The following is a 26,841-nucleotide window of genomic DNA, read 5'->3' on the forward strand; positions in this document are numbered from 1 at the left end:
AGACCCGGCCGCTCGCTCACCTCGCGACAGGTGCCGGGCCCGCGCTCAGCGGTGGCGCCGCCTGTTCCGCCCCACTCCGACGGCAGCGGGAACAGAAGCTCCCGCTCCACAGAGCCGCCGTCCCGGCTGTGCAGTTCTGGTGCCTGAACAGGAGGAGCTTCCCCGCCCCGCTCCGCCCAGTGCGCAGGGGCGGCCCGGCGCGGCAGGGCCGCACCTGCCGGAGGGGCCGGGCCTGGGCCACGGGTCTGTGTCGGCGGTGCTTGGTCGCTCCCGAGAAGCTGCAGGGCCATCGGCGCTTCAGAGCGCCAGCAACACCACGGGCTTCTCGCCCGCCCGGGCCGCGGCCCTTTGGGAGGAATGGAGGGAGAAGGTCCGGTCAAGCCCCTGGAAGTAGCAGTAAGTTTGTAGGCAGAGCACCTGAGAGGCGAGATCACCACAGGGACAGCGGGCTGTCAGCCGCGGGGAGCTGCGAAGGAGGATTTTAGGACAAGAAATAGGACTAGAAAGGAAGAGGTCTCCAGAAGGGCAGGCCCGCTGCAGGGTCAGGGCCTGAGCGCTACATCCCAGCTTATTAAAGCATCTGTGCTTTATTATCCTATTAAGGATTTTGATGCAGCTTTTTAAAAACCGTATTGCCAGAGTGACGAAGGACATCTCTCTGAGATAAACCTGCTGCACGCAGGCATGCTGCAGTAGTGTATTTTTGCAGATGTTCTCTTTGCAGGGACATGATACCCAGTTCTGCAATGAGGCTCAGTAACTGCTTTCCTTTCAACCTCACTTCATGAAACTGTGAGGCAGCGGGAGCTTTTCTTCCCCTGCCCTCTAACTCGTCCTCTAAGATGATTGTGGAGAATATTCAGGAGAACTCAAATCTAATGATTAGTGAGATACTCATATAATTAAGAAAGACTGGGCAGTGCATTAATATATAGCAGAACATACTGTTTCGAGAATTGCATGGAAAAGCTCTGGTTTTGAGCAGAGTCTGCATCTTGCTACTGGATATTCTTGGGAGTCAGTTCTGGTTCTGTACAGTTAGTACAAAACCAGTAGATCATCAAAACCTCTGTCACCATCTCCAATATACTTCCTTATTAAAATTTAAATACATGTCACATCAGAACAGTTCAAGATCTTTTCAGATGACAATTCCCTAAAATGTTTCTCCGAGTGTGGGCCTTTAGTTAAACCTACTGACAGATGAGTTGTTCTGCTGTAATTTGTCCACAAAAGCTATTAGAAATACTATGATTCCTCATCTGCAGAGCAGACAGTAAAAACTGGAAAGTCAGTTCGGAGAGTTCACAGCACTGAATGCTCTATGTGATGCCTTTTGTGTAGTAATGCAAAGCTTTTCCAGGTCAAGCCTAAAGGAGGTCGGTGCTGATGCAGTGCAATACTAGGCAGAGGCTGGTTTCTATTTCAAAATAGAAATATAAACACAGCAGCACCACTTCCTATCAGGGCCAGTTAACTCGTGTCTGCACTGGATGAGTCACAGACAACTGATATGTGCAGGAGTGTTGTCACATTTTGGATGAATTTATTATAAGTACAACACTCATCATTTATGGCCAAACTGGTATTGGAAAGACCTGCACAGTTTAAGGGGAGCCTCAGTGAAGAACATGCTTGGTAAGAGGATTTGCTACCAGGTACAATACATTGTACTGAATATTAGAAAAACTTTCAGAAATTAATACTGATTTTCTTAATTCACTCTTATGGAAATGTATATTGAAGAGCTTTTTCAATCTTCAAAATCCTATTCCCAGTGCTGGAGAAGGAATGCAGATGTTTGATGATCCCATAAACAAGTCAGGTGTAAATGTGAAAGGCTTGGAAGAAATACACATCAAAACTGAAGCCTACCAAATCTTGAAAACAGGTGCAGCAAAAAGAACTACTGTAGCTGCTAACATGAATGCATGTTCCAGTTGATCCTACTCTGTGTTTTCAGTTACTATCCATGTGAAAGAAGCCAGAGCAGATGGACAAGAGCTTTCTAGAACTGAGAAGATAAACTTGGATGATCCTGCAGGAGGTGAATACACTTCAGTTTTGGGTGGTTGATAAAAGAGCTTGGGAAAGTGGAAATACCAAGTAGTCTGTTCTGACTGGTGAAAGAGTTATTACTGCTCTTGTGGAAGGAGACACAGAGACTTAACAGAATCCTTCAAGACTGTCTTGGAGAACAACAAAGAACATCAATAATTGCCACAGTTTCTCACACATCTATAAATCCTGAGGAAACATTGAGTACACTGGCATATGCTCACAGAGCAAAGAACATAATGAAGCCTGAAGTTAACCAGCAGCTGCCAAAAGGAGCTATTATTTATGAAGATAACTGAAGAGTCTCAGCATCTAAAAGGAGACCTCGCTGCTGCACAAGAGTAAAAGGGAATCTGTATTTTCATTGAAAAATCATGAAGCCCTTAAAGAAAAGCTGACAGTTCAGAATATATTGACATAATCAGTGCCATGGAAGAAGTGAAAACAGTTACTAAACCATTCACAGTTAATAAAAACAAACCTTAACAATGCAAACAGGTCTGCAAGTCAAGGAGAAAGAACTGAAAGAAGCACAGATAAATCTGCAAGAAACCAAGGTTCTTCTAGCTAAGAAAGAATATGGGAATTCAGTTTTGGAAAACACCAAAGAAAAACTTCATGGCACAGCTAGCCATTTATTGTTATTACAAAAGATGTATCTATATAAAAGTGGATCATAAGAAGGCAGTTGATCAACACAATGCTCTTGTGCAAATACATCTGCAGGAGAAGTGAAGGGTCTGTTCAATAAAATATAAGTTTCAGTTAGAACAGTCTGAAGAAGCAGCTGGTGTTGACAACTTACGCATATTTTATAGGTGGTCTCTTATCGCAGAATCACAGAATCCTAAGGGTTGGAAGGGACCTCAAAAGATCATCTAGTCCAACCCTCCTGCAAGAGCAGGGTAACCTAGAGTACATCACACAGGAACTTGTCCAGGCGGGCCTTGAATATCTCCAACGTAGGAGACTCCACAACCCCCCTGAGCAACCTGTTCCAGTGATCTGTCACTCTCACAGTAAAGAAATTTTTCCTGATGTTCACATGGAACCTCCTATGCTCCAGTTTACACCCATTGCCCCTTGTCCTGTCACTGGACATCACTGAAAAAAACCTAGCTCCATCATCCTGACACTCACCCTTTACATATCTGTAAACATTGATGAGGTCACCCCTCAGTCTCCTCCAAGCTAGAGTCCCAGATCCCTCAGCCTCCCCTCATAAGGGAGATGTTCCATTCCCTTAATCATCTTTGTAGCTCTGCGCTGGACTCTTTCAAGCAATTCCCTGTCCTTCTTGAACTGTGGGGCCCAGAACTGGACACAATATTCCAGATGCGGCCTCACCAAGGCAGAGTAGAGGGGGAGGAGAACCTCTCTTGACCTACTAACCACACCCTTTTTAATGCACCCTAGGATGCCATTGGCCTTCTTGGCCACAAGGGCACATTGCTGGCTCATGGTCATCCTCCTATCCACCAGGACCCCCAGGTCCCTCTCCACTACTGTCCAGCAGGTCAGCCCCCAACCTGTACTGGTACATGGGGTTGTTCTTCCCCAGATGCAAGACTCTACACTTGCCCTTGTTGAATTGCATCAAGTTCCTCTCCGCCCAACACTCCAGCCTGCCCAGGTCTCGCTGAATGGCAACACAGCCCTCTGGTGTGTCAGCCACTCCTCCCAGTTTAGTATCATCAGCAAACTTGCTGAGGGTACATTCAGTTCCCTCATCCAGGTCGTTGATGAAAATACTCAACAGCCAGCACCGACCCCTGAGGGACTCCACTAGTCACAGACCTCCAGCTAGATTCTGCCCCATCGACCACAACTCTCTGCCTTCTTCCTTCCAACCAGTTCTTGATCCACCTCACTACCTGATCATCAAGCCCACACTTCCTTAGCTTATCTATGAGGATGCTGTGGGAGACAGTATCAAATGCCTTACTGAAATCAAGAAAAAACACATCTACCAGTTGTTCAGCAGCTAATGTATTTGCATTAGTTGTATCAGCATCTTTCACCTCTGATAAAAAAATGTTGACCACTGCTTTCTTATATGTCTGAAAAAAACATGACTCTGCCATTTGCTAGTAAAGCTGTTGAGGTTGACTGAGGAGCATATATGTGGATTAGGAAGAGCATTAAATATATATTAGCTATATGGTGGAAATTGTCCTGGAACTGAATTGTCAGTTTCAGAATAACACAAAGAAATTTTCTGCTGTGGCTGATGAGATGGAGGGTCATAAAAAGAAATTAATGTCTTCTTAGGAGATCCATGTCTCACACTGAAAAAATACAGGAAGAGACAACCAGTGGTTTTTAGTCAGCTGAAAAATATGGGAGAATTTAAGAGAAGTGGAAATGACAAAGTTTGTAATACAAAGAACACAAATGTATTAGTGTCCTTGCTGTGAAGCCAGCTGGATCTGTCAGCACAGAAGGTACAGAAGAAATTAGCTGGTGTACTGTCAAAAACTAGAAGTTTGAAGACCACCATCACTGCTGGGCAAGAAAATGTTTACCTGGAAACCATGGACCTAGTCAGCAGTAAAACTTCTGCTTCAAAACAAGTTTATTGCAACTCTGGATAATTTATTTCAAGAGCTCAAGGACATAAATAGTGAAAACAAAAAGGTGCTGGTGGAATCCATTGTCTGTTCTCAGCAACTTCTTAGCAATCTGACAAATGTGTCTCAGGGATACTGGTAAAGGGAGAGAATCTGAAACTGCTCAGTCATTTTTATGGATCAGTAGCAGTCCTTCAGCAATGAGAAACAGCAGCTTCAGTGTTTACAATAGAAAACAGAAGGTTTATGATTGAGATCAGTACTTTGTACTGGATATTTTTTTCTGCATTAAGCCGCAGTAGATATGGTTTGGAACTACCACATTTTATTAATAGATCCTACAATAGATTTTGTTATATGCATATCAAGAATACAAACAGTCTCTTGTGTTCAAAGATCCCTGACATACTGCTGTCATTAAATCAAAGTAATTAATGATTTTAAAAGCACTAAAAGTCACTTATGAGATCTAAAAACTTATGGTCTATACTGACCTTAAAAAAAGAAAGAGCATGTCATGTTGCTGCCAGCCACAGTCAGGGTCTCCACATCTGTGCTCTCATTTAGAGACCTGAATGACTGCTAAAAAAAGGAATCTACTTATCAATTTCCAGTATGTGCTCACTACCTAAAAGCCAGTCAGTAAGAACTTATTCAAGGAATGGAACTGTCCTGTGGCTATTGGAGGCTGGGAGCTAGACAGCAAGCAATTCTCTGTAATGGGGAAATGCAATAGATTTATGTATTGTATACAACCTCTCTCAAGAACAATAGTGAATTGTGGCTTGCAGCACTTACAAAGTGCGTGACATAAAAACTATCCTTAAATACAGACTTGTCAGACTCTTACATACATATATATATATATATATAAAGCTTATGCTGCTACAAATACACTGCCTTAGTATAAGTCTGACTTCAGAGACTGGCATCGGTGTAATTTCTTTATCACAGCAACATATGGCAGTTTTCCCTGCTGCCAAAACATGGCCATGTTTCAGCCTCAGGGTACAGCTGGGCTGAACTTAAAACTGATACTGTTTTCAAACATACATAGAGAATTTTATGTTACTCCTTCTGACACCATAAAGGAAAAGTAAATTCAGAATTCCTGTCACCAGAACCAGTATGAACACTATACTGAATTGTGGTTCCAGCCACGCTAGGAAGTGGTTTTTCCTTCTAGTTTTTGGATAACATCTAAAATGATAACCATCCTATATCAGGATCATGTATCACTCTCAGCTATGCACACTGAAAACTTCTTCAGTTTAGACCTCAGTACGGATTTGCAAGATTCTGAAAGTTATGGTGACTTATGGTGAGTTCCCCACATAACCACAAGTTTTAGTGACTGTGTGCAATCAGTGATTCTGTAAACCTTCTGTTCTCAGAGACTCTTTACAACTCATCCGTACTTAATCTGTCATTTCCTCTTACAGTTTTTTTTCCCTGATTTGCAAAGCTGAATGTAAACCTGCCGTACTGATGCATGTTATCTCAATGTTCTGAAAATTAGCCAGATAAATGCAGCCAAATCCTAGTTACATTTGAAAATACACCAAGCAGCACTATTTTGATTAAAAGCATAAAAATATCAAACACTAAGTTCTGAGCAGTTTGCTCAGCTGAGCATGTTCCAGATTACATGGCAAAACCACATGCATCTAAAGCAAACAAACAGAATAAAGGTCCAACATGAAAAAAAGGAAGAAGAAATAATACCTGCAACCCCATTCTCTAAGCTTGCAAATGGAGCTAGAAGAAAATCTGTAAGTGCCTCAAGTTTTCTGCTTATTGGTGGAGCTGACAAACACCAACTGCATGACAGCCCTGCTTAAAAGAAGCTCAGAGGGCAACAGGAAATTAAAACAGGTAAAGGAGTAACTATTCCCTTCTCAGTAGTAGATACCTAAATAGTAGTGTTTGCTGTAACATTGGAGTTGTCTAGGTTACTGCTTTGGCCTGGTTCTTTCATTTGGAACAGGTTTAGTCAGATGGTGTGACATTCCCTACAGGAGGAAGGAAGCTTTCTGATGGGTAGCAAAGTGTGTAAAGTCCTGTTTTGAAACTTTTAATGCTTTCTCCGCTGCATGTGTTGTTCTGAATACAGCTCTGGATGCAGTCCTTAACAGTTACAGAAAGGAAAAAAGAAAGTGGAGGTTAGAAAAGAAACTAACAAACAGTTCTCTAAGCAACCTATATAGTACTGTTTGCAGCTAAACTGGTGGCCAATGAAAGTTAACAATTTTTTATTCCTTCATCTCCCTTTTCTAGACCCCCACTATTTCCAAAGAGCAGTTAAACATGGCTCAGCCTGAGACTGCTTTAAACAAAATCATTCTCCACTTCTGCACTGTTGAAAGCAAAATAGTCTGGCACGTTAGATGTGACATACAGCTTTTATTTCTGTGAAGTAGGAGGTGTATTTCTAACATCAAGCAAGCATATTTCACTGTCAGGACTCTGAAAATGTAGTTGCTCCATTTAGCATGTGGCTGCTGCAAGAGGGGCTGGAGGCTGTGATGTGTGGGAAGCTCCATGACCAGATGAAAAGGGGTTATGGTATGCCTGGTGAAGGAAGTGTGGTGAACCACATGGAAATTGGTCAGGAAGGGGTAGAGAGACCATGCACTCCTGCAGTGCTTTTTCCACTGTGGTGAATAAGCTTGTATATATAATGCTTTACTGAGGTTGGTGCAAGCCATGGCACCATCATGCTGCTAACAAAAGCGCAGGCCTCAGTGTAGAGCACTTTGCATGCCTTTGTTTTCAAAATCAGTGTTCATAAGGAACCACAGCCTCTTCAGGTTATTCTTCCTTCAGCTTTTTCTTAAGTTCAGGTCCCTCTTACACAGAAATTAGCATGGAGATAGTGAAGATCTTAAAGAATGACAAATTTTGCTGCACTTTTAATTCTGGAACAATTAGACAACCAATAATTTCCCTGATAAGAATAAGAGGGAGGTGTTAGAAACTGAAGGAGAGTCCATATAAATAACTTACAGCTTAGTAGATGTAGTAGCTTAGTCTGCCTGCAGAACCAACGGACTTTCTATCATCTCTTCCACAATCAAAGCTGGCAAGCTGACCATACTGTTCTGCCTTCAAAAGCCTGAATGGTGAGTAACATGAAGTTTTGTTAGAGCCACTTGCTGCTAGTCCCCTCTCATGAGGAAAGAAGCAGTAGCTACGCACCAGGCCTTACTGCAGGCAAGCTCTGGAGCCTGAAACAGCATCCAGAAGATGAATATCTAATTCAGCAGAAATTTTGCCACAGCCTAGAATGTTCATTAGGAACAAAATAATTATGCACACCAGCAATTTGATCATTGCGGTGTTTAAAATAAATGATTTTTAATTCTTCAATCATAAAGCCCTGCAAGTCAGAACAATATATGAAGATGAGCAGAATAAAAAGAGCTAGCAAGTACACATTAGAAACACAGCATGTGGCAGAAATATGAACGTGTAGCACTTCGTTCTCAGTCTTCCTCAGCCTAGGACTATTCACTCTCCAGGCACCACCACCTTGAGAATAGTTGATTCCATAACTGCTCAGGGAGTTCCAATCTTTCATCACACAAAAGCACTTGCAGAAATCAGTGACTGTAGGCTACTGCACCCTGCTCGTACAGTGGGAATAGTTATATATGTACATATTTGGAGCTGGACTTCTGTAATTCAAGGATTTTTACCAGGTACACTAGTCCAGAGCACAATATATCTTTTTTTCATCATTACAAAAAATAAAACACAAATGCACAACAACAAACCAAACCTTGAATGGAATATTTGATGGATTCACGTGATTGACAGTTAATATTTATCTGGAGTTCAGATTAAGTCTATTGAGCTCATTTTGGACAAAGACACCTGTATGCATGGAATAAATATCTTTTTTAGGATTCAGGACTAGATATGCCCTCTAAGACCATACCTAAAAGCCCTAAACTGGGCTTATTTCAGAGGGATCAGAGAATATGGAAATCCCGGTAGGCTGGTGCATAAAAGATGAATGACAACAGCATGATGGAGAACAGTCACCTAGATATAAGAAAGAGGAATCTGGCATTTCTGATGCATGGTGCATACTAGAGGAAGGCAGTTTTAGTCTCCCAAATTAGGATATAAGAGATTGTTCAGTCTGTTTAATGTAGACGCTTCATACAGTCAGTAAGAGGAAGATCCTTAGCACATCAGTTAGAAGTCCTCATCTCTTCAGTAACAGATTAGGAGATACAATATCCCTACCTTAGATAGCAAAGTCTTGAAAACCCTCAGCCACTTTCTGGATTATGATTGTACTTGAGGATGACATATGTGCTATGCTGCTTACCCCTTAAACAAGGGGTATCTGAAAAAAAATTGAATTAAATATTTTGCAGTAGTTAAATGGTGGCTTTCAGGGTCACAATTCTGGATTTACCTACATTCCCCCTATGTCCTATTTAGGCCCCTAAATCCTTTTTTATAGATGGCTCTTGGTCTTTCACAGCTGCATCAGTATTTGTCACCATGTAAAAAGTGTACAAACCTACCTTCATACCTCTAGGGTTCTGTAAAACTGAGCACACAGAAATTGCAAGGACTGTACTAACAGAGCAACCTAAAAATCTAAGAAGTAGAAAGGCAATATGGTTTTTGAGTAACTCAAAGTAGAAAAGTTAGCTTGTACTCTCGTGCTTTTGCTTCTTAAAGTTCATGCCTTTGTGTTACTAAAAAAGAATTGAAAATGTGACCTGGCTAGGATGCAGACAAGTCTGAGTCCTCATTTAAATTTAAATCCTTTGCTGACATAGATGTCTTGATTGGGATTGCAAAAAAAGAACCCCACCCCAATTATAATCACTTAGCATAGCTGTTGCAAGAAGATTGTAATTATACCTGAGGCAAGAAAGCTACTTTATCAGCACACTTCATTTTGCTGAGTACTGATAAATGGCAGGGATAGTATCAGAGCATACAGCTATGCGCTTATATCTTCAGCAGTTTTTAGGCTAACCTGGTCAAACTTGAACGGAAACAGAGGAGTGCTTACAAAGGTTACTAACATCATCTGAATGTGGCTGCAGTAACTATCAGCTGTGAGACAGTATGTAACACTATGGACAAAAAGGGGCAATAAAAATTTATACATATTGATGTAGACTTCATGTGCTAGCTGACCTGTGGGTCAAGGAATGATCATTGACCTATTTTATTTGCTGGTATATAGAACCGATTTATAATCTGCTTTTTATGTTTCAGATAGAAAACTTTGATTAAAAAAACAAGTCAATGGTTTTCTGCACAGGCAGTGAGTTGAGCTGCATTACCTTGCAGGCAGAGGAGCCCTTCTTGCAAGAGGTTTGAGGGGGAGCTACTAGCAGAAGGATTCTCCTTTAGAGACAATGCACTATTAGATTGCAGCCTTAAATTGCTCCTGTTAAGCACACAAAAAACACATCAATTTCAGGATGATGGATTCCACTCTGGGAACCAGGCACATTGTGTGGATTTTTTTGCTCAGAAAGTCCTATCTGACTTTCTATATGATAGAAACGGTGCAAGAGACACTAAAAGGCAGACTGCATCTTACTTTCAAGAGATGTACCTCTGATCTATGAAAAGGTCTAAATCCTACTTTAGGTTAGTAGGAGTGGTAACCTACTTCCATCCCAGATACAGTAACATACCTTTTCTCTTTTTAATCTGAAGTCAAAGAAGTCATTGCTCAAATCCTTCACCAGAATGACAAGCCTGGAGTGGAAGTTGAACAATCTGGTCTGAAGCCAGGAGGGTTAGGAGGTGTCTGCAGGGGAGCTCCATACATCTGAGGCAAGAAACAGCAGGGAGCGAGACAGATTATGGAAGTTATTAAATGAAGCATTTGGTTTATGACAGCAGGGGCTATAGATGACAACAGATTCTCCTGTCCATAAAAGCAACAAAAGTATATGACACTGTGGGTGTGTGTGTATGTGTGTGCATGTGCCTGAATGTTGTCTGGTGGGGACCCTGAAATTCTGAACATGGAAACTATGTCCTGTTCCCAGCTGTGTTCAGAAAAAAAGCGGGGTTATGCATATTGCTGGAAAGGAACAAGACTCACATGTGCAAGATTCCTTCAGAAAAGTCATCATGGAAATGACTGCAAAATCAGAAATGCTGGCCAGAACTCTAGCATTAAAACAAATATTGTTGGTGTTCAACTCTCAGTATACAATAGCAATAAAGAAAACATAAATGTGAACCTCTCTGGCAAACACAAGTAATTCATTAATAAAATTCTAAGTTGTAAGAAGTATTAACATTTAAACCTTTCGGAGTTTAACTATTACTAGGAAACAAGAACTTGCATTGTTTTTCATATTTTTCATAATAGCTTTTACTCATACACTAGCTTACTATAGTTTGGTCTTTCACTCTATTTTCAATTCTTACACTGTGTTACCAAAAAAAAAAAAAAAAAAGACATTATTAATTTATGCTTCAAAAAGACAAAACATCTGGAAAAAAAAGTCATTTTAGCAAAAAGGTGCAACTACTGTTTCAAAAATTGCAGTGTTACTTTCCACTCCATTTTCTAACCTGTGTTAGGAAATGATGGAAGAGCCCAAAATACATGTGAAGCAACAGAAAAAAAACCTAGGCAATGGTCATCATCATCTATTCAGTAAAAAGAGAAAAATACATCTAGCTTTCTTACTGGTATCCTCAACAGTCTGAACCATAAAGTTCATTTTGTGAGAATATCCATTCAGAGTATGCTGCAGTCTGCTAGTGGTGGTAACTGATGCTAACGTTTCAGCACTGGAAGAGAGAGAAAGAACAGATTCTGAAACTGACATTCTTCTGTTTCCTGTCAGAACAGGCTGTAGCTCTGCTTACCTGCCCTGTGCCCAGGGATGGAGTATGGTACATCCACAGGAGTGCAAGAAACAGAAGAAAACACCACATCATCGTAGCAATTAACCATTACAAGATCACCCACATTTCCCAAACAGATTAAGGTATTAAAGAACAAGTAACTTTTCATGCTCCCTCTGATGTCTGAAAAAAAGGTGCAGGAGCAGCTTGCAGAAATCTTAAAATCTCAGTTCTTGGTGGGGTGAGAGTTGAATTTCCCCATGCTGCAAGGAGAGATGCCCTGCAGAGAGCTTTTCTATAGTCTTGCAAGAGATTTTACACAAGGGTGAAGCTGGCCTATGTTACAAACTATTGGAAGAGTCTGGCAGTACTTCTGGCAAGGGGAGCTGGGCTGCTGTAATTCAAAGGCCATCAGTACATATTTCCTCCGGAGTAACTCAGTATGTATGGAGTTATTTCAAGTCTCCATCATCCAGAGGCTGAGATTCCTGCTACTTACAGGTAGAGCAGAGAACCTCATCTCAAGACAGCTGATAGATGTTGAGGCCTGAGACCACAAAGTGCTCAGAGGGATTTTTGTCAGTAACTTACTGGAAACAGATTCTAGCAGTTTTGTGCAAGTGACATTTATCATCTGTTATAATTCAACATTACAGCCTTATGTGGAGAATTCCTTAATCCATATTAAAAAAAAAAAAAAACCAAACAAAAAAACGAAACAAAAACCCAAACAAAACTCAACCATGAGACATCCTGAAAAACTGTTTATCAACCAAAGAAATCCTGACTATTTCAGTGTTGAATTTCTAACCAAAAAGTATGTTAATCTCTACAGAGTCCTAAACTCATTCTTGAGAACGCTCCTGAAGACATCTTACATAGAGAGGAACTCTGCCTTTGAGTCTCAGTCTCAGTCTGTGTTGTAATGCTGGAGCTTTGGAGCTTATTTATGTCCTTATTATACAATCTAAAAATGAAATTTCAGTACCTAGAGGTAGTACTTTAAATATTTTGGGACCTCTTTAATGGTCTATTTTAGTGGCCCCCAGAGGAACCTGACACTGACATATTTAGTCACTCTATCTCCATATATAATTAGTAAACGTGATTGTTCAAAATTCATCTGTCCCCCACATGCTGCCCCCAGATTTTTGATGCTGTGGAAAGAAGAGACACACAAAAGGGCCCTCTAACTTCAGGATTGATTTCTAGCTGAACTTTAATACTGGTAGTCACATGTTGGTATCATTGAAACCTTTTCTTGTTTCTCTAATGCATTTTCTACCAACACAATTTGTATTTGTGATTTGTGATACATATAAATGAAAATGTAAGAGTGTAATTAATTTTCTGTATTACTGTACATAAAGTACACTATTTAGGAATAATGCAAAATTAACTAAAATAATACAGCATTATTCGTCTTAACTATATCTTCCTCTGTGAAATAATGTAACCCTGATCTTCTTTACATACATTTAATGGCTACTATGCTGTACATTAAGTGTATACCAAATCCTTTGTAGTGGACATCACTCCTGTTACAACAGGCATTTTTCCTGCAATGTTCTGCAATAATCCATAGCGGTTTATTACTAAATCAGATAAAACATAATTTTTTGCAGTAAATTAAGCAAGTAGAGAGTAAGCCTATTTTCCCCAGTAAGAAATATCACTATATGCTATCTAAAACAGTGCTTCTTATAATGGCTTCCACAAGACATTTCAGAGTAAGCTGTGGGACAAACAAAACCCATGTAGTAGGTAACAGTAGATGGTTATGAAAATCTTTCCTTAAGACTTTCCTTCCTGACCCTCACTGGATCAAATCCCAACCCTGAGAATTTTGGATCCATTTCAAATGTAGATTTTTTTTCTAGAGCCTTGGATTCTTTCATATTATTTTATATTTCTATTTATCCTGTTCTGTATAAATGTTACTGAAGTCAACGGGACTTTTTATGTTTTAACATCAGCCCCTAAACAGTTACTATTTAAAATATGATCAAAAAGGAATGCAATCACAAATTCAAGAAAAATTTGGAGCTAGAACAGCAAGACTTGATTATTGTAATCCGGGTGACTGCATATCTTAGAAAAGTTAGATGGTGGTTTGTCATTTGTTTCTTGGACTAAATGCTACATCAATATGATGTATTTCTCAAATCATGCTCTGTAGTTTAACTTTTGGTAATGCCATGTTACATATTCTGCTTTACTTCAAGGCTTTTACTTAAAAGCTGTCAGTTGTAACCCTATGGTAACAATATGTAAATGGAATCAATAAAGCTGGTTCTGTAACTACTTATAGAAGCAGGGAAATTCAATCCCATGATACATCAAGTCACAGATAACAAAATTAAGAAAGAAAATTCTGTATACAGAATGCATCTGCCTATATAAATATTTATGCATGATCATAAATTAAAAGCATACAGAGAAAATACAAATATCCTTTGGGGAGAGAAAAATATTACATGAGAGTAGAACAGCATCCTACCAGCACATATAGATTATATATTTCTATGTGTTGTATTTAATGAAAAAAACAGATAATGACTATTCCAGCAGATAGCTGGTGAATGGATCCAGAATACTGGCTATCTTCTGTACCATCAGATTGCTACTGCAGAGTCAGTGCAGTAAAATCATGGCTACTACTACTTCATACAGTCAGCTGTCCCTCAGTTGTCACTGTGTTCCCATGGCCATTCTTTGCAGTACAGCCAATGGCATGACAACCAAACATTTTTAGTTCTCTTGGGTTTTATAGCCTATGCTTACAAAAACAAAAAAAAATATCTTTTTTTGCAAAAAACTTTCAATCTCCCTTAGATCGTAAGACTGTAACAGAATTTCCTATAATTCACCAGATGCAAGTATTCATACTAAAAAAAGCTTTTTTCTTAAGGTTTCTTAAAGTTCCCACCAGATTTTCCTAAAAGCTGGACACATCTGAAAAAATCTATAATTACATTCACTGGTGACTCTTTTGACTTACTAAAGTTTCAATTAGAACTGAAACTATTCTTAATAACAAACATTATTCGCATACATTACCGATAATAACATATTCTGCCATTTTTCTTTTTACGGATAGACCATGACAGAGAAAATGCTAAGAACTTCCTGGCCTGTTATTTATAATTTCCATGATCTGAGAGGTCAACGACAGAGCTGGGAACAGACCCTTTTCTGCCTAGACCACATTGTTGCAAAGCCCTTTAGTATCTGATATGCCACATACTAGAACAGTTGTTGGCTTTCCACAAAAAGAACATGTGAGTAACTTTCACTGAATATAATTTAGCATATAGAGTAATTTTGGTTTTTAGCAAAAAACTAAGAGGTGTTTGTCTCAACAATGTATTATTCTGGTTTATCTTTTTTTTTTAATGTGCTTATAGCTGAAGGGAGTTTCACATCTTTGGTTTTCACTTGTTACTTCCACAGTAGACCTTTATATGTGTAACATAAACTTAAGCCAGAAAAAGATAGATACAGAGTAAAGCAAACACAATGTAAAGAAACATGTTGACCTAGTTTAAAAAAAAAAATCAGGGGAAGGACAGGATGTCCACAAACATTTTTCTCGGGCCCGAAGGGAAGGTGTTAATCTTGTGTGACTCTGGTGCATCAGCGAAGGCAGCCTGACATGAGCTACCCCTCCATTTCACCGAGTTTCTTGACTACTGGTTCACCTCCTTCTCACTGCAGCCAGTACAGCCATTTCTGTGACTGATGGAGTGAAATGACCTGGGTGCAAAGTGCAACCTCTTACAAACCAACCACCCACCCAACCAACCTGGAGGTAATACCTGTTCAAGGTATTCACACTCCTCCTACCGGATGCCTTTTGTTTCTCCTCCCATGTTTCTGGGGGCTTTTTGTGGGACCAGTCAAACCATCAGTAGCTGATACGGCTTAGAAAAGTTCCAGGACTCCTTTATTAAATCAGATCAGGTATCTGATACCGTTTGCTCTGAAGAGTTCCTACACCCTTGCTCTGGCAACAGAGATGAACAGAAGCCAGGGTTACAGGAAAGAATGGCAGTGTCAGTGCTCTCAAATAGCACTGCCAGTCAGAAAAGAGCATGAGGATCTGACCCATATGAGTAAAAATGAAGTTGAAATGTACACATAATTGCTATCATTAGTTAAGTCCAATACCAGGCTGCCTCATTCTCAAATATGCTGGCTCCTACTGTGCATTTCCAAGTCAAAGTAACCTGCTAATTAAGATACAACAATCAGATAGGAAAATTCTGAAAGATGACATCAGGTAATCCAAGCCACAGTTAATCCTGAGAATTTAAACATAATGTCTTTGAAATTAATGTTACCTGACAAGGGCTAATGACCTGTCTGGGCTGGTGTGTGAGCCTGTAAATGTGAGCGTGCCAAATTCTCCATAAGCTTCATCCATGTAAGGACTTGACAGAAGCTCCCTTACATAAAGCACTGCAGCCACCTAGCCTTGAAAAGTTGCAAGTGTTCAGCAACACTCAGCCTGCAATTAAGCAAAAGCTTTCTGTGTATTTCTAGGTACTTCAGGAGCCAGTAAAAGATGGACCTGTTGAAGGCAGTAACACAGAACCAAACTGAATTAAGTAACAGAACAACCAGAAATAACTGAAAGGCAGCAATGATCGAAATGTCCTTCTTCCTTGAGGTTGTCTTTACAAAGTTGCAGGACAGCCATTTTTGCTTGGCTCATAATCAGTTCTTGGTAATGCAGTGTTCTCTGGTTGTGCCTAACGCTGATGTGATAAGGAACAAATGGATCAATGCTCTCATTGTAGTTACTGGGAAACCAGTAATCAGGACAGAGGACTCAATTCCCTGCATCCCAATTACACATGAATTTGCTAGAGCATCCCTTTAGACTGACATAAACTATGAACCAACAGCAACAAAAATCGGAGGAAAGCAGTAACAGTGGTAGAAAATGCGGACAGCATCAAATATAAACCTATGCCACTTCTGTATAAGGACACTTGTAATCTTCCTCTGCTATAAATCTCTAGGTTGTTCCCAGGCCATAAATCATACAGCAAACCTCACGTGCCTCCTCTCAAAAACTCTTTAAATTGGGCATTAAAAAGTCCCTCATCTCACTGAGATTACCTGTCCATCTGGATTAATATCGTGAATCCTGTTTGCCTGTATAGTAAAAACAACAGAGAAACCCTAGCAGAGCCTCACAGGAAAAAAAAAAATAATGCCAGACATTCCTGTTTCCCTTTTCTAAAAGGAATTGTCAGTAGACCAATCAGACTTTTGATGCTAGTTGACTAGCAAAATACATCTTTGATTTTCCATTCAGCTACAGAACTAGCAGAGAATGAAAAATTAAGAACACACAATGTAGAATCAGAACCGGGATGAAAAAGTGAAACACAAAATTCGAAGAATGGTCACAAATGTACTTTTTATTTTCCAGGTGCATAGTAGCTTTAGAAATTTCTCTCTTACAGGTGTGAAAGGATTAAAAGGAGATCTAGTGTGGCAGCCCATGGCAGGCGTGTATTGTGCGAGTACAGTATTTTTCTCTGATGTGTTTGATGCAGTCCACTGTTGAGAACACGCTGCTGGTATAGATGAACTCAGCTGGATAGCCTATGCTCTTCTCATGGCCTGCTTTCTGAAAGAGCTACTTGAGAACTGATTTATTTCTTCTGGTATTTTTAAAAGCCCTGGAAAAATTCAGGCTCCTGAATTTTCTGGTTTGAGAAAAATGCATTCCATTTGTAACACTCTGAAAGCTGAATACACACAATTTTATGCTTCGCAGAACTACACATTCTTTTTTTTTTTTTTTATATAATCACACTTGCAGGCACTTTATATGGAAAAATAAAAGAATCCAAGCTCTTCATTAGTGATATTTAATATCATATGGTCACACTGGTAAAATACCAAAATATAATAAATTATTTTTATATCAAATATATATAGAATAAATAGTTCTTCTGCTCGCTGGAGTCTAAGAAAGATTCTTCAGAATAAAAACCTTGTACTCCTGATGCTTCCCCAGACATAAAAAGAACAGCTTTGTGCCAGCCTCAGTGACAGGAAGTGACAGGCAGAACATGACATCACTCTTTATTTTTAACTGACTGCCTTCTGGTGAATTTATTTTGCTGTCGGTAAATACTACAGCAGTGTTAAGTCACATTCAGGCTTTACAGAGACATAAGCCCTTTCCCGAGTTTGATCCCAGAAGCTGGCAGTTCTTAGCTTTTGAAGGAAGGATCTTTATTCCCAAATTGGGCATAGTGGCTTACATCAACGGCCAGACAGTAAGGATATGTCTCAGAGAAACACTAAAGTTCACTTCAAAGGTCTATAACCACCAAAGGCATTCATGTGAATTTTACCATTACAGCGGCTAACCACTTCAAAAGAAAAAACCATGAAATCCTGTACTCAAGAACATACATTTATTCAGCATTTGACTACTGATATTTAATTGAACTTGCCTCAGTCAGAGTCTAGCAGCTCTGAACAGCATCCATGTCCCTAGTACCACTAATGTCACTTTTGTTCTTAGCATCACTACACATGCAGTGCCTAAAATAAGACAGGGTCAGTAAGTTTATTACCAGAGAACATAAATTAAATTCACATTTCTATCCTTCTCCTGCTGCCAGTAAGTCTTTAAAATGAAGAAGGGGAGAAACTGCACCTCTGCGATCCCCCAGGAGGGCAGAGATCCAGCATGGATCATGCTTATGCTACTTTGTCTCTACTGCTTTTGTGTATCTAATTGGCTTTCCTCACCCACCAGCTTGTCTTAGTTTCTCTCTAAGGAAACCACTGTTAATCATTATGCAGTACTCAAGCACACTGTAGCCTTAATAACTACCACATTACCATTGTTATTGTTAAATAATGCTACTACTAGAAGACCAAGTTCTGAAAGACCAAGTTTTGCATGCCCACAAGTAATATGCATGACTAGATGGATGCAAGGGCAGAAAACATGTGTTTTCCTCCTGAAAAAGAGCACAGCAAGAAACTGGGTCCTGTTTCTGTCCTTCACTACCACCCCCACTCCAGATCACTTCATTCATAACTATTGCCATGTATTAAAAGAATCTGCAAACAGCACAAACACAACTTAAAAACATAAAACAATTACTTATTGGCTAATAAGTAATCACAGACCAGCTGGAATTAATGTAATGAGCCACTAATAACCTCCTTTGCTAAGACACCCTCTGAGGCTTGGCTGACCCCAGAATCACACGGAGGACCGTCGGGTTCTATTGTTTTTTGCAACAGGCTGAGTCCTTAGTGCTGCTTTTCACCTTCATCTCTGAGGAATTTCTATCTTTGCATGCTTACGTTCTTTTCTTAAATCTTTAAACTGTCGGTTCCATCTCAGCAATTTTACCTCTATCTACAACTTTACCTTTCTCATCTTGCACAGCTCTAGACTACTTTCCCACAGCTCTTTCCCAAAGTTTAACCATTTCTGTGCAAGTCAAAGACGGTTATTTGGTTGGGCTGGAAGAGGGGGGCTGCACCCTCGTAACACTGCATAGCCCACACCCACAGATCCTGAACAGTACTGGGGTATTGTCCAGATTTCCACGTGGAGAGTGTCTTCTAGGTGGTACCTGCTTACAAAATTCACTGTCACTTAACAAACCGGTGAGGTGCCCGTAAGGAAACGCTGTACGCGTTAGGGACAGTAAGAGGCACAACGCCCCCAGCTTTCACGTTACCCTTACTCCATTACAAACTTAGATTTAAGAAGCGGATGAGGTGCGTTACACGTACGCACACACGTATACCCCGGCCACCACCCCAACCGCGGCTCTGCGCGGCCCCGCCTTCACTCCGCTCCCGCACCAACTCCTCCCGAGCACAACCCAGCGGATAAACCAGGCGGCGACAGCTGCGACATGACGTAACGGCCAGCTCCCACCGGTGTGGGGACGGTCCCCCCGGCTCCGGTAACCCGCGCGGGTAGAAGGGCCACGGCAAGAGCGAACAGAGCAGAACACACGGGCACTTCCAGCGGTCTGGCCGCCTCCGCTACCCGTCAGCAGGGCGCAGGCGCAGCCTCTTTCCCCGCCGCTAGGCGCTGCGCATGTGCTGCTGTCCCGCGCAGGCGCGGCTCGGGAGCTGCCGGCGGCGGCGATGGGCGGACGCCTGGCCCGCGTGTTTCGCACTTTCAACGTGGAGAGCCGGGCCCGCCGCGAGATCAGCAGGGAGAAGCCCAGGCCCGCGCCGCGGCACCCCAGCTCCCGGCGGGACGAGCTGCCCGGTGCGTCCCGGCCTCGGAGGCTGCCGGCGGGGCGGGGGGGGTGGCACCAGTGTCTGTGGTCCCAGCGCGGGGCCGCAGCACGGAAGAACCAGAGCGGGTGCTGGGGCGCCGGCGAGCCGCGGGGCCGTAGCGCGTCCCGGTGCGGCGCGGGGCCGGTGACATTGAGCGCGGGGCGGCTGGGCGCGCGGGGCACGCTGGGAGCCGCAGCCGGCGGCGTTGGTTGCTGGGGCGGTTGCCGGGGGCGGGCTCCGGGGCCCGGTGTGCTCCGTGGAGGGCGCCCCTCAGCGCGGTGAGGTGCGGCTCTCGGCGCCGGCCCTGAGGGAGCCCCTAGCGTCGCGGGAGCGGTTAACCTGGCAGCGCTAACCCAGTGAAACGTGTGACTCAGACCTGCCTTCTCTCTTCTACCTTCCGTCCCCTCCCTTTAGACCACCCCGGGATAAAAGAAGAAATTTACCGGAAGGACGATAGGCTCCTCGCCTTGTTGAGAGATGTTTATGTCCAGTCCAGAGATTCACCTGTGCGGGTGAGCATGTCTCTCTGCAGGAGGCATCCTAGCATCAGCTTTGTGGTTTTCAAACTCGGCAGCAATTCCGTAGAGAGGGAAATGCTCTGTTAGTGCTGAAAAGCTACCTTTTTTTTATAGGTATAGTCATAGAATGGTTAGGGATGGAAGGGACATTAAAGATCATCCAGTTCCAACTCCTGCCATGGGCAGGGACACCTCACACTAGCTCAGGATGCTCGAAGATAAAAGTGATGTTTTCATTACTCTTTCATAGATCAGTAGCAGTGACTGTATTTGACCCTGGGTCTTGAACATGTGACACATCGCGACTGTACAAGTTTTTAAATGCTACACAGTCTTCCTTTTAACATGCTGTTGATCTTACTTTGTTTCTCACCTGAATTACACTTCTGCTTCCCCTAAGGCAGCAGGGTGGTTGGCCAACCTTTTGCAAAGGCACAGGAGTTTGCGAGACGTAGAGTTTTTAGAAGAGATTGGAACTACTGTGGAAGCATGGATGGGGTAGAGGACAAAGACATTGACATTTTAGTGGAGTCTTTAACTGCTGATGTTAATGTCATGCTGTGCAGAGACTTTTCCTTATGTAGCTGAGGAAGTGCCATAGCTAGGGTTTTTTTTCTGCATAGCCTTCTGGATTGTTTGGTGATCAGTTTCCTCATTGCCAAAAGGTGCAGTCTTTGACTTGGAAGGCAAAGCATACCCCTTCCAGCATAATGCAGACTGGGGTTCAGTCTCCCCTTTTCCAGCACGTTACCTTACGTCTTGTGCATTTTCCCTGTTGCATTACTGGACTGCTTTACTCTAGTTGCTTTATTCAGTAACAAGAGTTCTATAATCATCCAGCAGTAATATTCCTAAGTCTAATTAGCCACTTTCATAGCACCTTGTATTCAAGACTAAAAGTATTCAAAAATGCAAAGAGATTTCTGCAGTGTCTCCCTGAAGTTTCCAGGTGATCTCTGTCCTTAATGTTCATAATAGCGTTAAGGACTCTAGTCTTGAAGTACTAAAGGTCTGATTTCAGTTTCTTTCAATATTCATTTGTAAGCCTGTCAAGAGAGAGAAAAAGCCAAAAGGGGAATAATCTTAGTGCTTCTTTCCATGTCTACTCTGAGGTTGCTGCTGTGTTAAGCCTTGCTCTTGTGGTGTGTCTGCTTGCAGTTGTTAGGAAGAGTGTGATTAATGTGTTGGCATGGAGGCCGGTGGACAAAACTTCATTTAAAAACTTTCTGCCTTTCCGTATGTTATTCTGAATACTCTGTGCATCATGTATTTGTGTATACATACATATGTGTATATTTGATGCTAGGTCTGTCTGCAGAAAGTGGAAGAGCACCAACTCTTTAAGTGGCAGATACCCAGGGACAGACACTTGAAAGATTGTTCATTATCTGGGGACGGTTTGAGCACAAAGTAAAAGAAAAAAATGGAGAACTGGCAGCATCATCAGACATCCTATGTAGTTTAGAAATGGGCATGTGATTATAGATGCTGTAGCATTCACATGAGTTTTTTTCAGCTTGTGAGTTAATACAGGGTGTCTGTGGGCTGATCAGTGGCTGTGGACTCATCATTTTAAAAGAACTTTTTCTTAACTTTAAGAAAGGCTTTCATTCTCTCTTTTTTCCAGTGTAATTTGCTGGTTAATTAATAAAAGACAATATGAGAAAGGCAGATCTGGTTTGGAAATGACTTGAGAGGAAAGAATTCCCATGTCTGAGTACTGTAGTAGTCATGGGAACTAAACTCCGTATGATGCTGCAGAATCTTCTTTTTGTCCAGTAAAGCTTGTTCTCTATACAGAGTAAAAGAAGAGATATCTTTTAGTTGCAAAACCTAAAATCTGAAAAAGAAAGGAAGGGGAGAGGAAACTGTATGAAAAAGATTTTCGGTGGTATCAGAAGGATACCAATTTGTAGTGTGATTTATTTTCCTCTTGCCATGAATCGGTACCAAATATTAGGTTATCTGCATTTACGTTTGGCTACCAAAAGCTATGGTTTGACTTGTATGAAGGGCTGCTAAGTCTGTACAACACTTAGAGTTCAGTAGATGGTAGCTTTTCAGAAGTTGGGTGGGAGTTGACATCATATGTAGAATGGCTGTGGAAGAACTGACAATTTCTGTGATGTCAAGAAGCAAGGCTGGCCAAGCATTATTTCTGGGTTTTAATGCTATGAAAATATGGAAAGCTAACGGGAAATGCTGTATTTAGGAAAATGGCTTGGCTGCTACAATAAGCATAGCAAACAGAACTGCTGTTAAGCTCTTCTTGTTTTCCTTCCCACAATTAGGTAAAAGATGGAGGTGGTGAACATCTTCCACATAAACAGGAGGAAAAGAGACTTACAAAACTAGGCCACTTGGGAGATGCAGATATTAAGAAAGTTTCCAAAGGCAAAATTTCCACTGTGGAGGCTCTGACACTTCTTAATAATCATAAACTTAATCCTCAAATATGGACTGCAGAGAAAATAGCAGTGGAATACAGTCTGGAACTGAAGGATGTCAACTCTCTTCTGGAATTCTTCATTCCTTTCACTGTGAAGGAATTTCCTAAAGAAACCAAAAAAGTTATAACGTCAACATAAAAATAATTACCAAAACCTTGTGTGATCTCACTCGTGTCTTAATTTTATTCTTGAGTATATTCAGTGTTTGGAAAGAGTTGGTAATGTGTCATCCAACAAGGCTGCTTCCTTATATACCAGTGAAGATGCATTCAAGCAATTCCATTCTATATTGGATGGCTTCATTTAAATGCAGCAATTATAGGATACAATTTTTAAACCTTAATATAACTAATAAGTAAGTTGTATGAGAGCATGTCACACTGATTATCCCATTTGTATGTACAAGTTCAGTTAAAGTACACAAGTTCACTGAGAACTTTACCTTAACATCACATTTCTTAGCAGAGACTTCCTGGCCTTCAGCTAAATCAGTGCTCTGAGTGTACTAGCTGTGTCGTTTCATGTTGGTGTTCTTTCAAGGACTTGCTGTCAAGGTCTGTGTATACACAGACAGCTGAATTTCTTTTGTATAAGAATGGAATAGTATTTATACTTTGCAAAGAAGGCTAACCACAAGATAATTTTGGAAATTAAGCTGTGTCAAAGTTAAAAAGAAGATGACCGTTTCTGGTGCTGGGACAGTAATGGCTGATGTGTAGCTCCTTTTCCCCTCTGTTCTGATTTAGCTTAAATAGCTACACCTTCCCAGGTACTTTCTGTTAGTCAATGAATTTGTAAAGAGCGATGATCTTCTAGCATCTTGCAGCAGTCCCTGGCACCTGTTGTGTGAGAAATAATTCTCATAATTAATAGGTAACTATGAAATGCAACTGGATCTACTAATTGGACCAACTAGTTGGTCTTGCGTAATTGTCTGCCTGTCCTGTTACAATAGCCCTTTTTGCCTGTGGAGGTCCTGCCTGACTTACCCAATTGTGGGTTAGATCAGGTCATGCTCACACACAGCAAGTTACTCACATGCTACCAGATTGAAGATGGACAGTATCCTTTCCACGTTAGTAAAGGACAATGCAAAGTGTGAGGTGGTAACAGGTTGTTACCTCATTGAGGAGGGGAGATAATCAGAATCGATATTCAAAAATTCATTATGGTTGCTTTCATGCATATATTCAGCGAGCACTAACATTCCTAGTGCCATCACCAAAGAAGTGTTAAGAGCGCAGGAGTTAGTAGCAGGTATAGAATGTAACTTCCTGTTGGAAGAATTTTTCTGCCAGGTCTTAGATTTCAGAGTCTGGTAAGTATCTTCCCAAGATGATCAGCTTGCTATTTCACAGCAAGATTCCACTTCTCTCTGAGATGGGCAAGGTATTTATGCTACAGTTTGCTATAGTGTATACAAGGTTTTGCTTGATTCATTCTGAAGTTCATAACGGTGTACCTTGGAGCATGACACCTATGAGTGCATTGTATGAAAATGTGAAATTGTTAGTCTTTGGATGTATGGATTGGGGATAAGCCTGTCATTCTTCCTGTAATGTAATGGGGACAGAGCTGTGCTCTTAAACTAATGCATCTGAGTTAACATGCCACAATAAGATTTTTTTGCTTTTCACAAAATATTCTGCTTTATAGAGTGCTGTATCAGAAATACCTTATTGTTTGAGTACTGTGCATCCTAATGTGATATTTAAGGTAATATTCAGAAAACAGCTGTGGAATGCATTTGGTACAGATTGTGTTGTTATTAATGGAAATTGATTTCCTTCTTTAAAAATGAATCTTTAATTACGTATTGGAGTTGATTAAAAACTCACTACAATCGGCACCAGACAACAGCTTGCCCATGCCCCTTGACTAAAGTGGTATGTATTTGGGCTTATTTTGTGTGCCTTTGTGACTTGTAATGTGGCTGTGCCATTTCAGTAGCCTGTTTCACACAGCCCCTAGAGGCATTATCACAGAATCACAGAATCCTAAGGGTTTGAAAGGACCTCAAAAGATCATCTAGTCCAACCCTCCTGCAGAGCAGGGTAACCTAGAGTACATCACACAGGAACTTGTCCAGGCGGGCCTTGAATATCTCCAACGTAGGAGACTCCACAACCCCCCTGGGCAACCCGTTCCAGTGCTTACTACTGCTTTGTTTACAGCCTTTAGCAGCCGTGTGCTTTGGAGCATTTGGTGCTTATCATGTTCAGTGCTGCAGTCATCTTCAGGACAAAATCCTGTCTGTGAGTGAGATAACTACAAATCTATCTACAGTTCCTCTGGAGTCAGGATCTCATCCTCAGAATGTATTGGCGATGGTGGAGAAGCAGGCAGGTCCCACAGCACAGAGGTGGGCCAGGGATCCATCTCCCTAGAAGCAGGTGAACTCAGTGGCCCAGAAGGCTCCATTGGAGCAGGGAGTACTCCAGCACAGCACATTTACTTCGGGAAAATGAGATGCGATGCAGTTTGCTGTTGGCATGCAGATTCTGCCTATCACCTGCCTCACCTGCTGTGCAGCATCAAACCTCCATTATGAAGGCATTGCTAATGGTATATGATCATGTAAAATCTGAACCTTTATCCAAATTATCCATAGTCCAAACGTTTAGCTTTCTGTCTCTGCAGGTATTTTACTTGTCCAAAGCTCACAGAAAGATCCAGAAGCATGGATCTTTGCTCTGGTGGGAAAGCCTGTCCCTGATCAAGCACTCTCAACACCACCGTCTTGTCCTGTGTAGGTGACTGGACACAGCCAGCCGCAAGGTCCTTGTCAGGTGTGTGCATTAGCTGTGTTCAAGTAAGTATGTGTTTGAAGATAACGGCTGTCTTTAGGGTTGATGTCTGCAAGAAAGCTATTCTCACTTTTGAGTCTTTTCTAGAACTGCTTATTTCCTTTCTTCCAGTTTCAGGGGACTCTATTCATCAGTTGTCTTGCTTGAGTACCAGGTTTCGATGCAGTTTCTAATCTGAAGAATAATGGTGTTTTCTTTACGCTTCTAATTTGATTTTGTCTATGTCCTTTCTGTCTGTTCCTTTCCTGTAGCTGTTTGGCTGTCAGCTTAAGGAAAAGGTACTCTTCAAGCAACTGTTTTGAAGAGATAATTATGGGGAATCTGGGGGAACCTACAATTCAGTTTTCTGGTACTCATATGTGGGGAATTTTTCATGCCTCATTGCCATGCATTTGGTGCACCAAATTGAGCTCATATGTTTTTGGCTGCCATATAGAATAAGAACATTTCATAGGGAACAACCTGCCTCTCTCAAACTGCTTTCTTCTTGCCAGATTAATGTAAAACATATATCAAGTGTAAGCTTTGTAAGCCTGTGAGACAGTTGTTTCATTTCTGGTGTAAATGACACATTGTTAACGAATGTCTTTATGTGTGGCATTATTACTCCAGTTTTCCAAATGTCACTGAATAAAGCCAGGGCTACGTTGGGCGCTGAGGCTGAGCCTCAACGGGAAATGAGGGTTACATTCCTGGTGAGACATCAAATTTAATTTCTTCTGGCAGGTATATTGGAATTCCTGGCTTGAATTTTTTCCAAAAAATGTCTCTGGGGGAATCCTGTATCTCACCCACATTTTCTAGGACACAGTCCCGTTCCTCTAGCCTTGTTCTGTTGTTAAGTCTATACCGAGCCTTCTCCAGCCAGACTTCCCTGGTATGAAAACTTTATGCAGCTGCACTTTGCTTTTTACTAGCTCACATGGAAATGTTGGTTGTATTCTGCCCTTTCAGTGTCAACAACCTCTTTCATTTCTCCAGAGCTGTCTTGCCTTCTAGGAGCAGCACATCTGCTGAGGTGAAGATGAGAGGACTGAGCACATGTTTTGCTCTACAGAATTTGTGAATAGGATGTAGCTTTTCATACATCTTCAAAAGCTGCTCTTCTGGGATGTGTGAAACTAATCTTGTGCTGTGTCACCGTGCATTAATCATAGCTAGGTTCTTTCAGTCTGATGCCGAGACAGCAAGATTTGAGCTATGAGGCAGGAAAGAGTTTTAACTCTGCTTTCTGTGCAGGTTAGTCAGAGGGAACTTCTGTATGAAAAGTGAACTTTCTGTAGCCTTCCAGCACAGG

General features: G+C 41.5%; 2 protein-coding genes, 1 long non-coding RNA gene and 1 pseudogene across 6 annotated transcripts in view; 2 read left to right on the forward strand and 2 right to left on the reverse strand.

Moving 5' to 3' along the window:
* Positions 1-288, reverse strand: part of KLHL32 (kelch like family member 32) — a 124,775-nt gene extending 124,487 nt beyond the window's left edge. For 2 of the 4 annotated variants that reach the window (XM_061460259.1, XM_061460257.1), the window contains exon 1: positions 21-280. The gene's annotated coding sequence lies outside the window, so the exon portion shown is untranslated. Of the gene's footprint in view, positions 1-20 lie in introns of all 4 variants that reach the window. The other 2 variants (XM_061460260.1, XM_061460261.1) reach the window with 2 other exon arrangements.
* A 69-nt stretch (positions 289-357) lies between these two features.
* Positions 358-4,884, forward strand: LOC133273327 (kinesin-like protein KIF11-A; annotated as a pseudogene).
* A 649-nt stretch (positions 4,885-5,533) lies between these two features.
* LOC133272770 (uncharacterized) lies at positions 5,534-12,180 on the reverse strand. Its single transcript, XR_009744565.1, has 5 exons — positions 11,320-12,180; positions 10,307-10,443; positions 9,947-10,053; positions 9,062-9,187; positions 5,534-8,985 (listed from the first exon to the last, which is right to left on the reverse strand). It is a non-coding gene; the product is annotated as an uncharacterized LOC133272770 (long non-coding RNA).
* A 7,411-nt stretch (positions 12,181-19,591) lies between these two features.
* Positions 19,592-23,922, forward strand: NDUFAF4 (NADH:ubiquinone oxidoreductase complex assembly factor 4). The gene is made up of 3 exons (XM_061460262.1): positions 19,592-19,758; positions 20,184-20,281; positions 22,579-23,922. Exons 1-3 carry the CDS (start codon positions 19,632-19,634, stop codon positions 22,873-22,875), a joined length of 522 nt encoding a protein of 173 aa, XP_061316246.1. The 5' UTR covers positions 19,592-19,631; the 3' UTR covers positions 22,876-23,922.
* Positions 23,923-26,841: the final 2,919 nt, after the last annotated feature.

This window comes from Pezoporus flaviventris, unplaced genomic scaffold, assembly GCF_033815535.1.
Source record: "Pezoporus flaviventris isolate CSIRO_AGI_PZ_B2104156 unplaced genomic scaffold, CSIRO_AGI_Pfla_v1 ptg000031l, whole genome shotgun sequence".
NCBI lineage: Eukaryota > Metazoa > Chordata > Aves > Psittaciformes > Psittacidae > Pezoporus > Pezoporus flaviventris.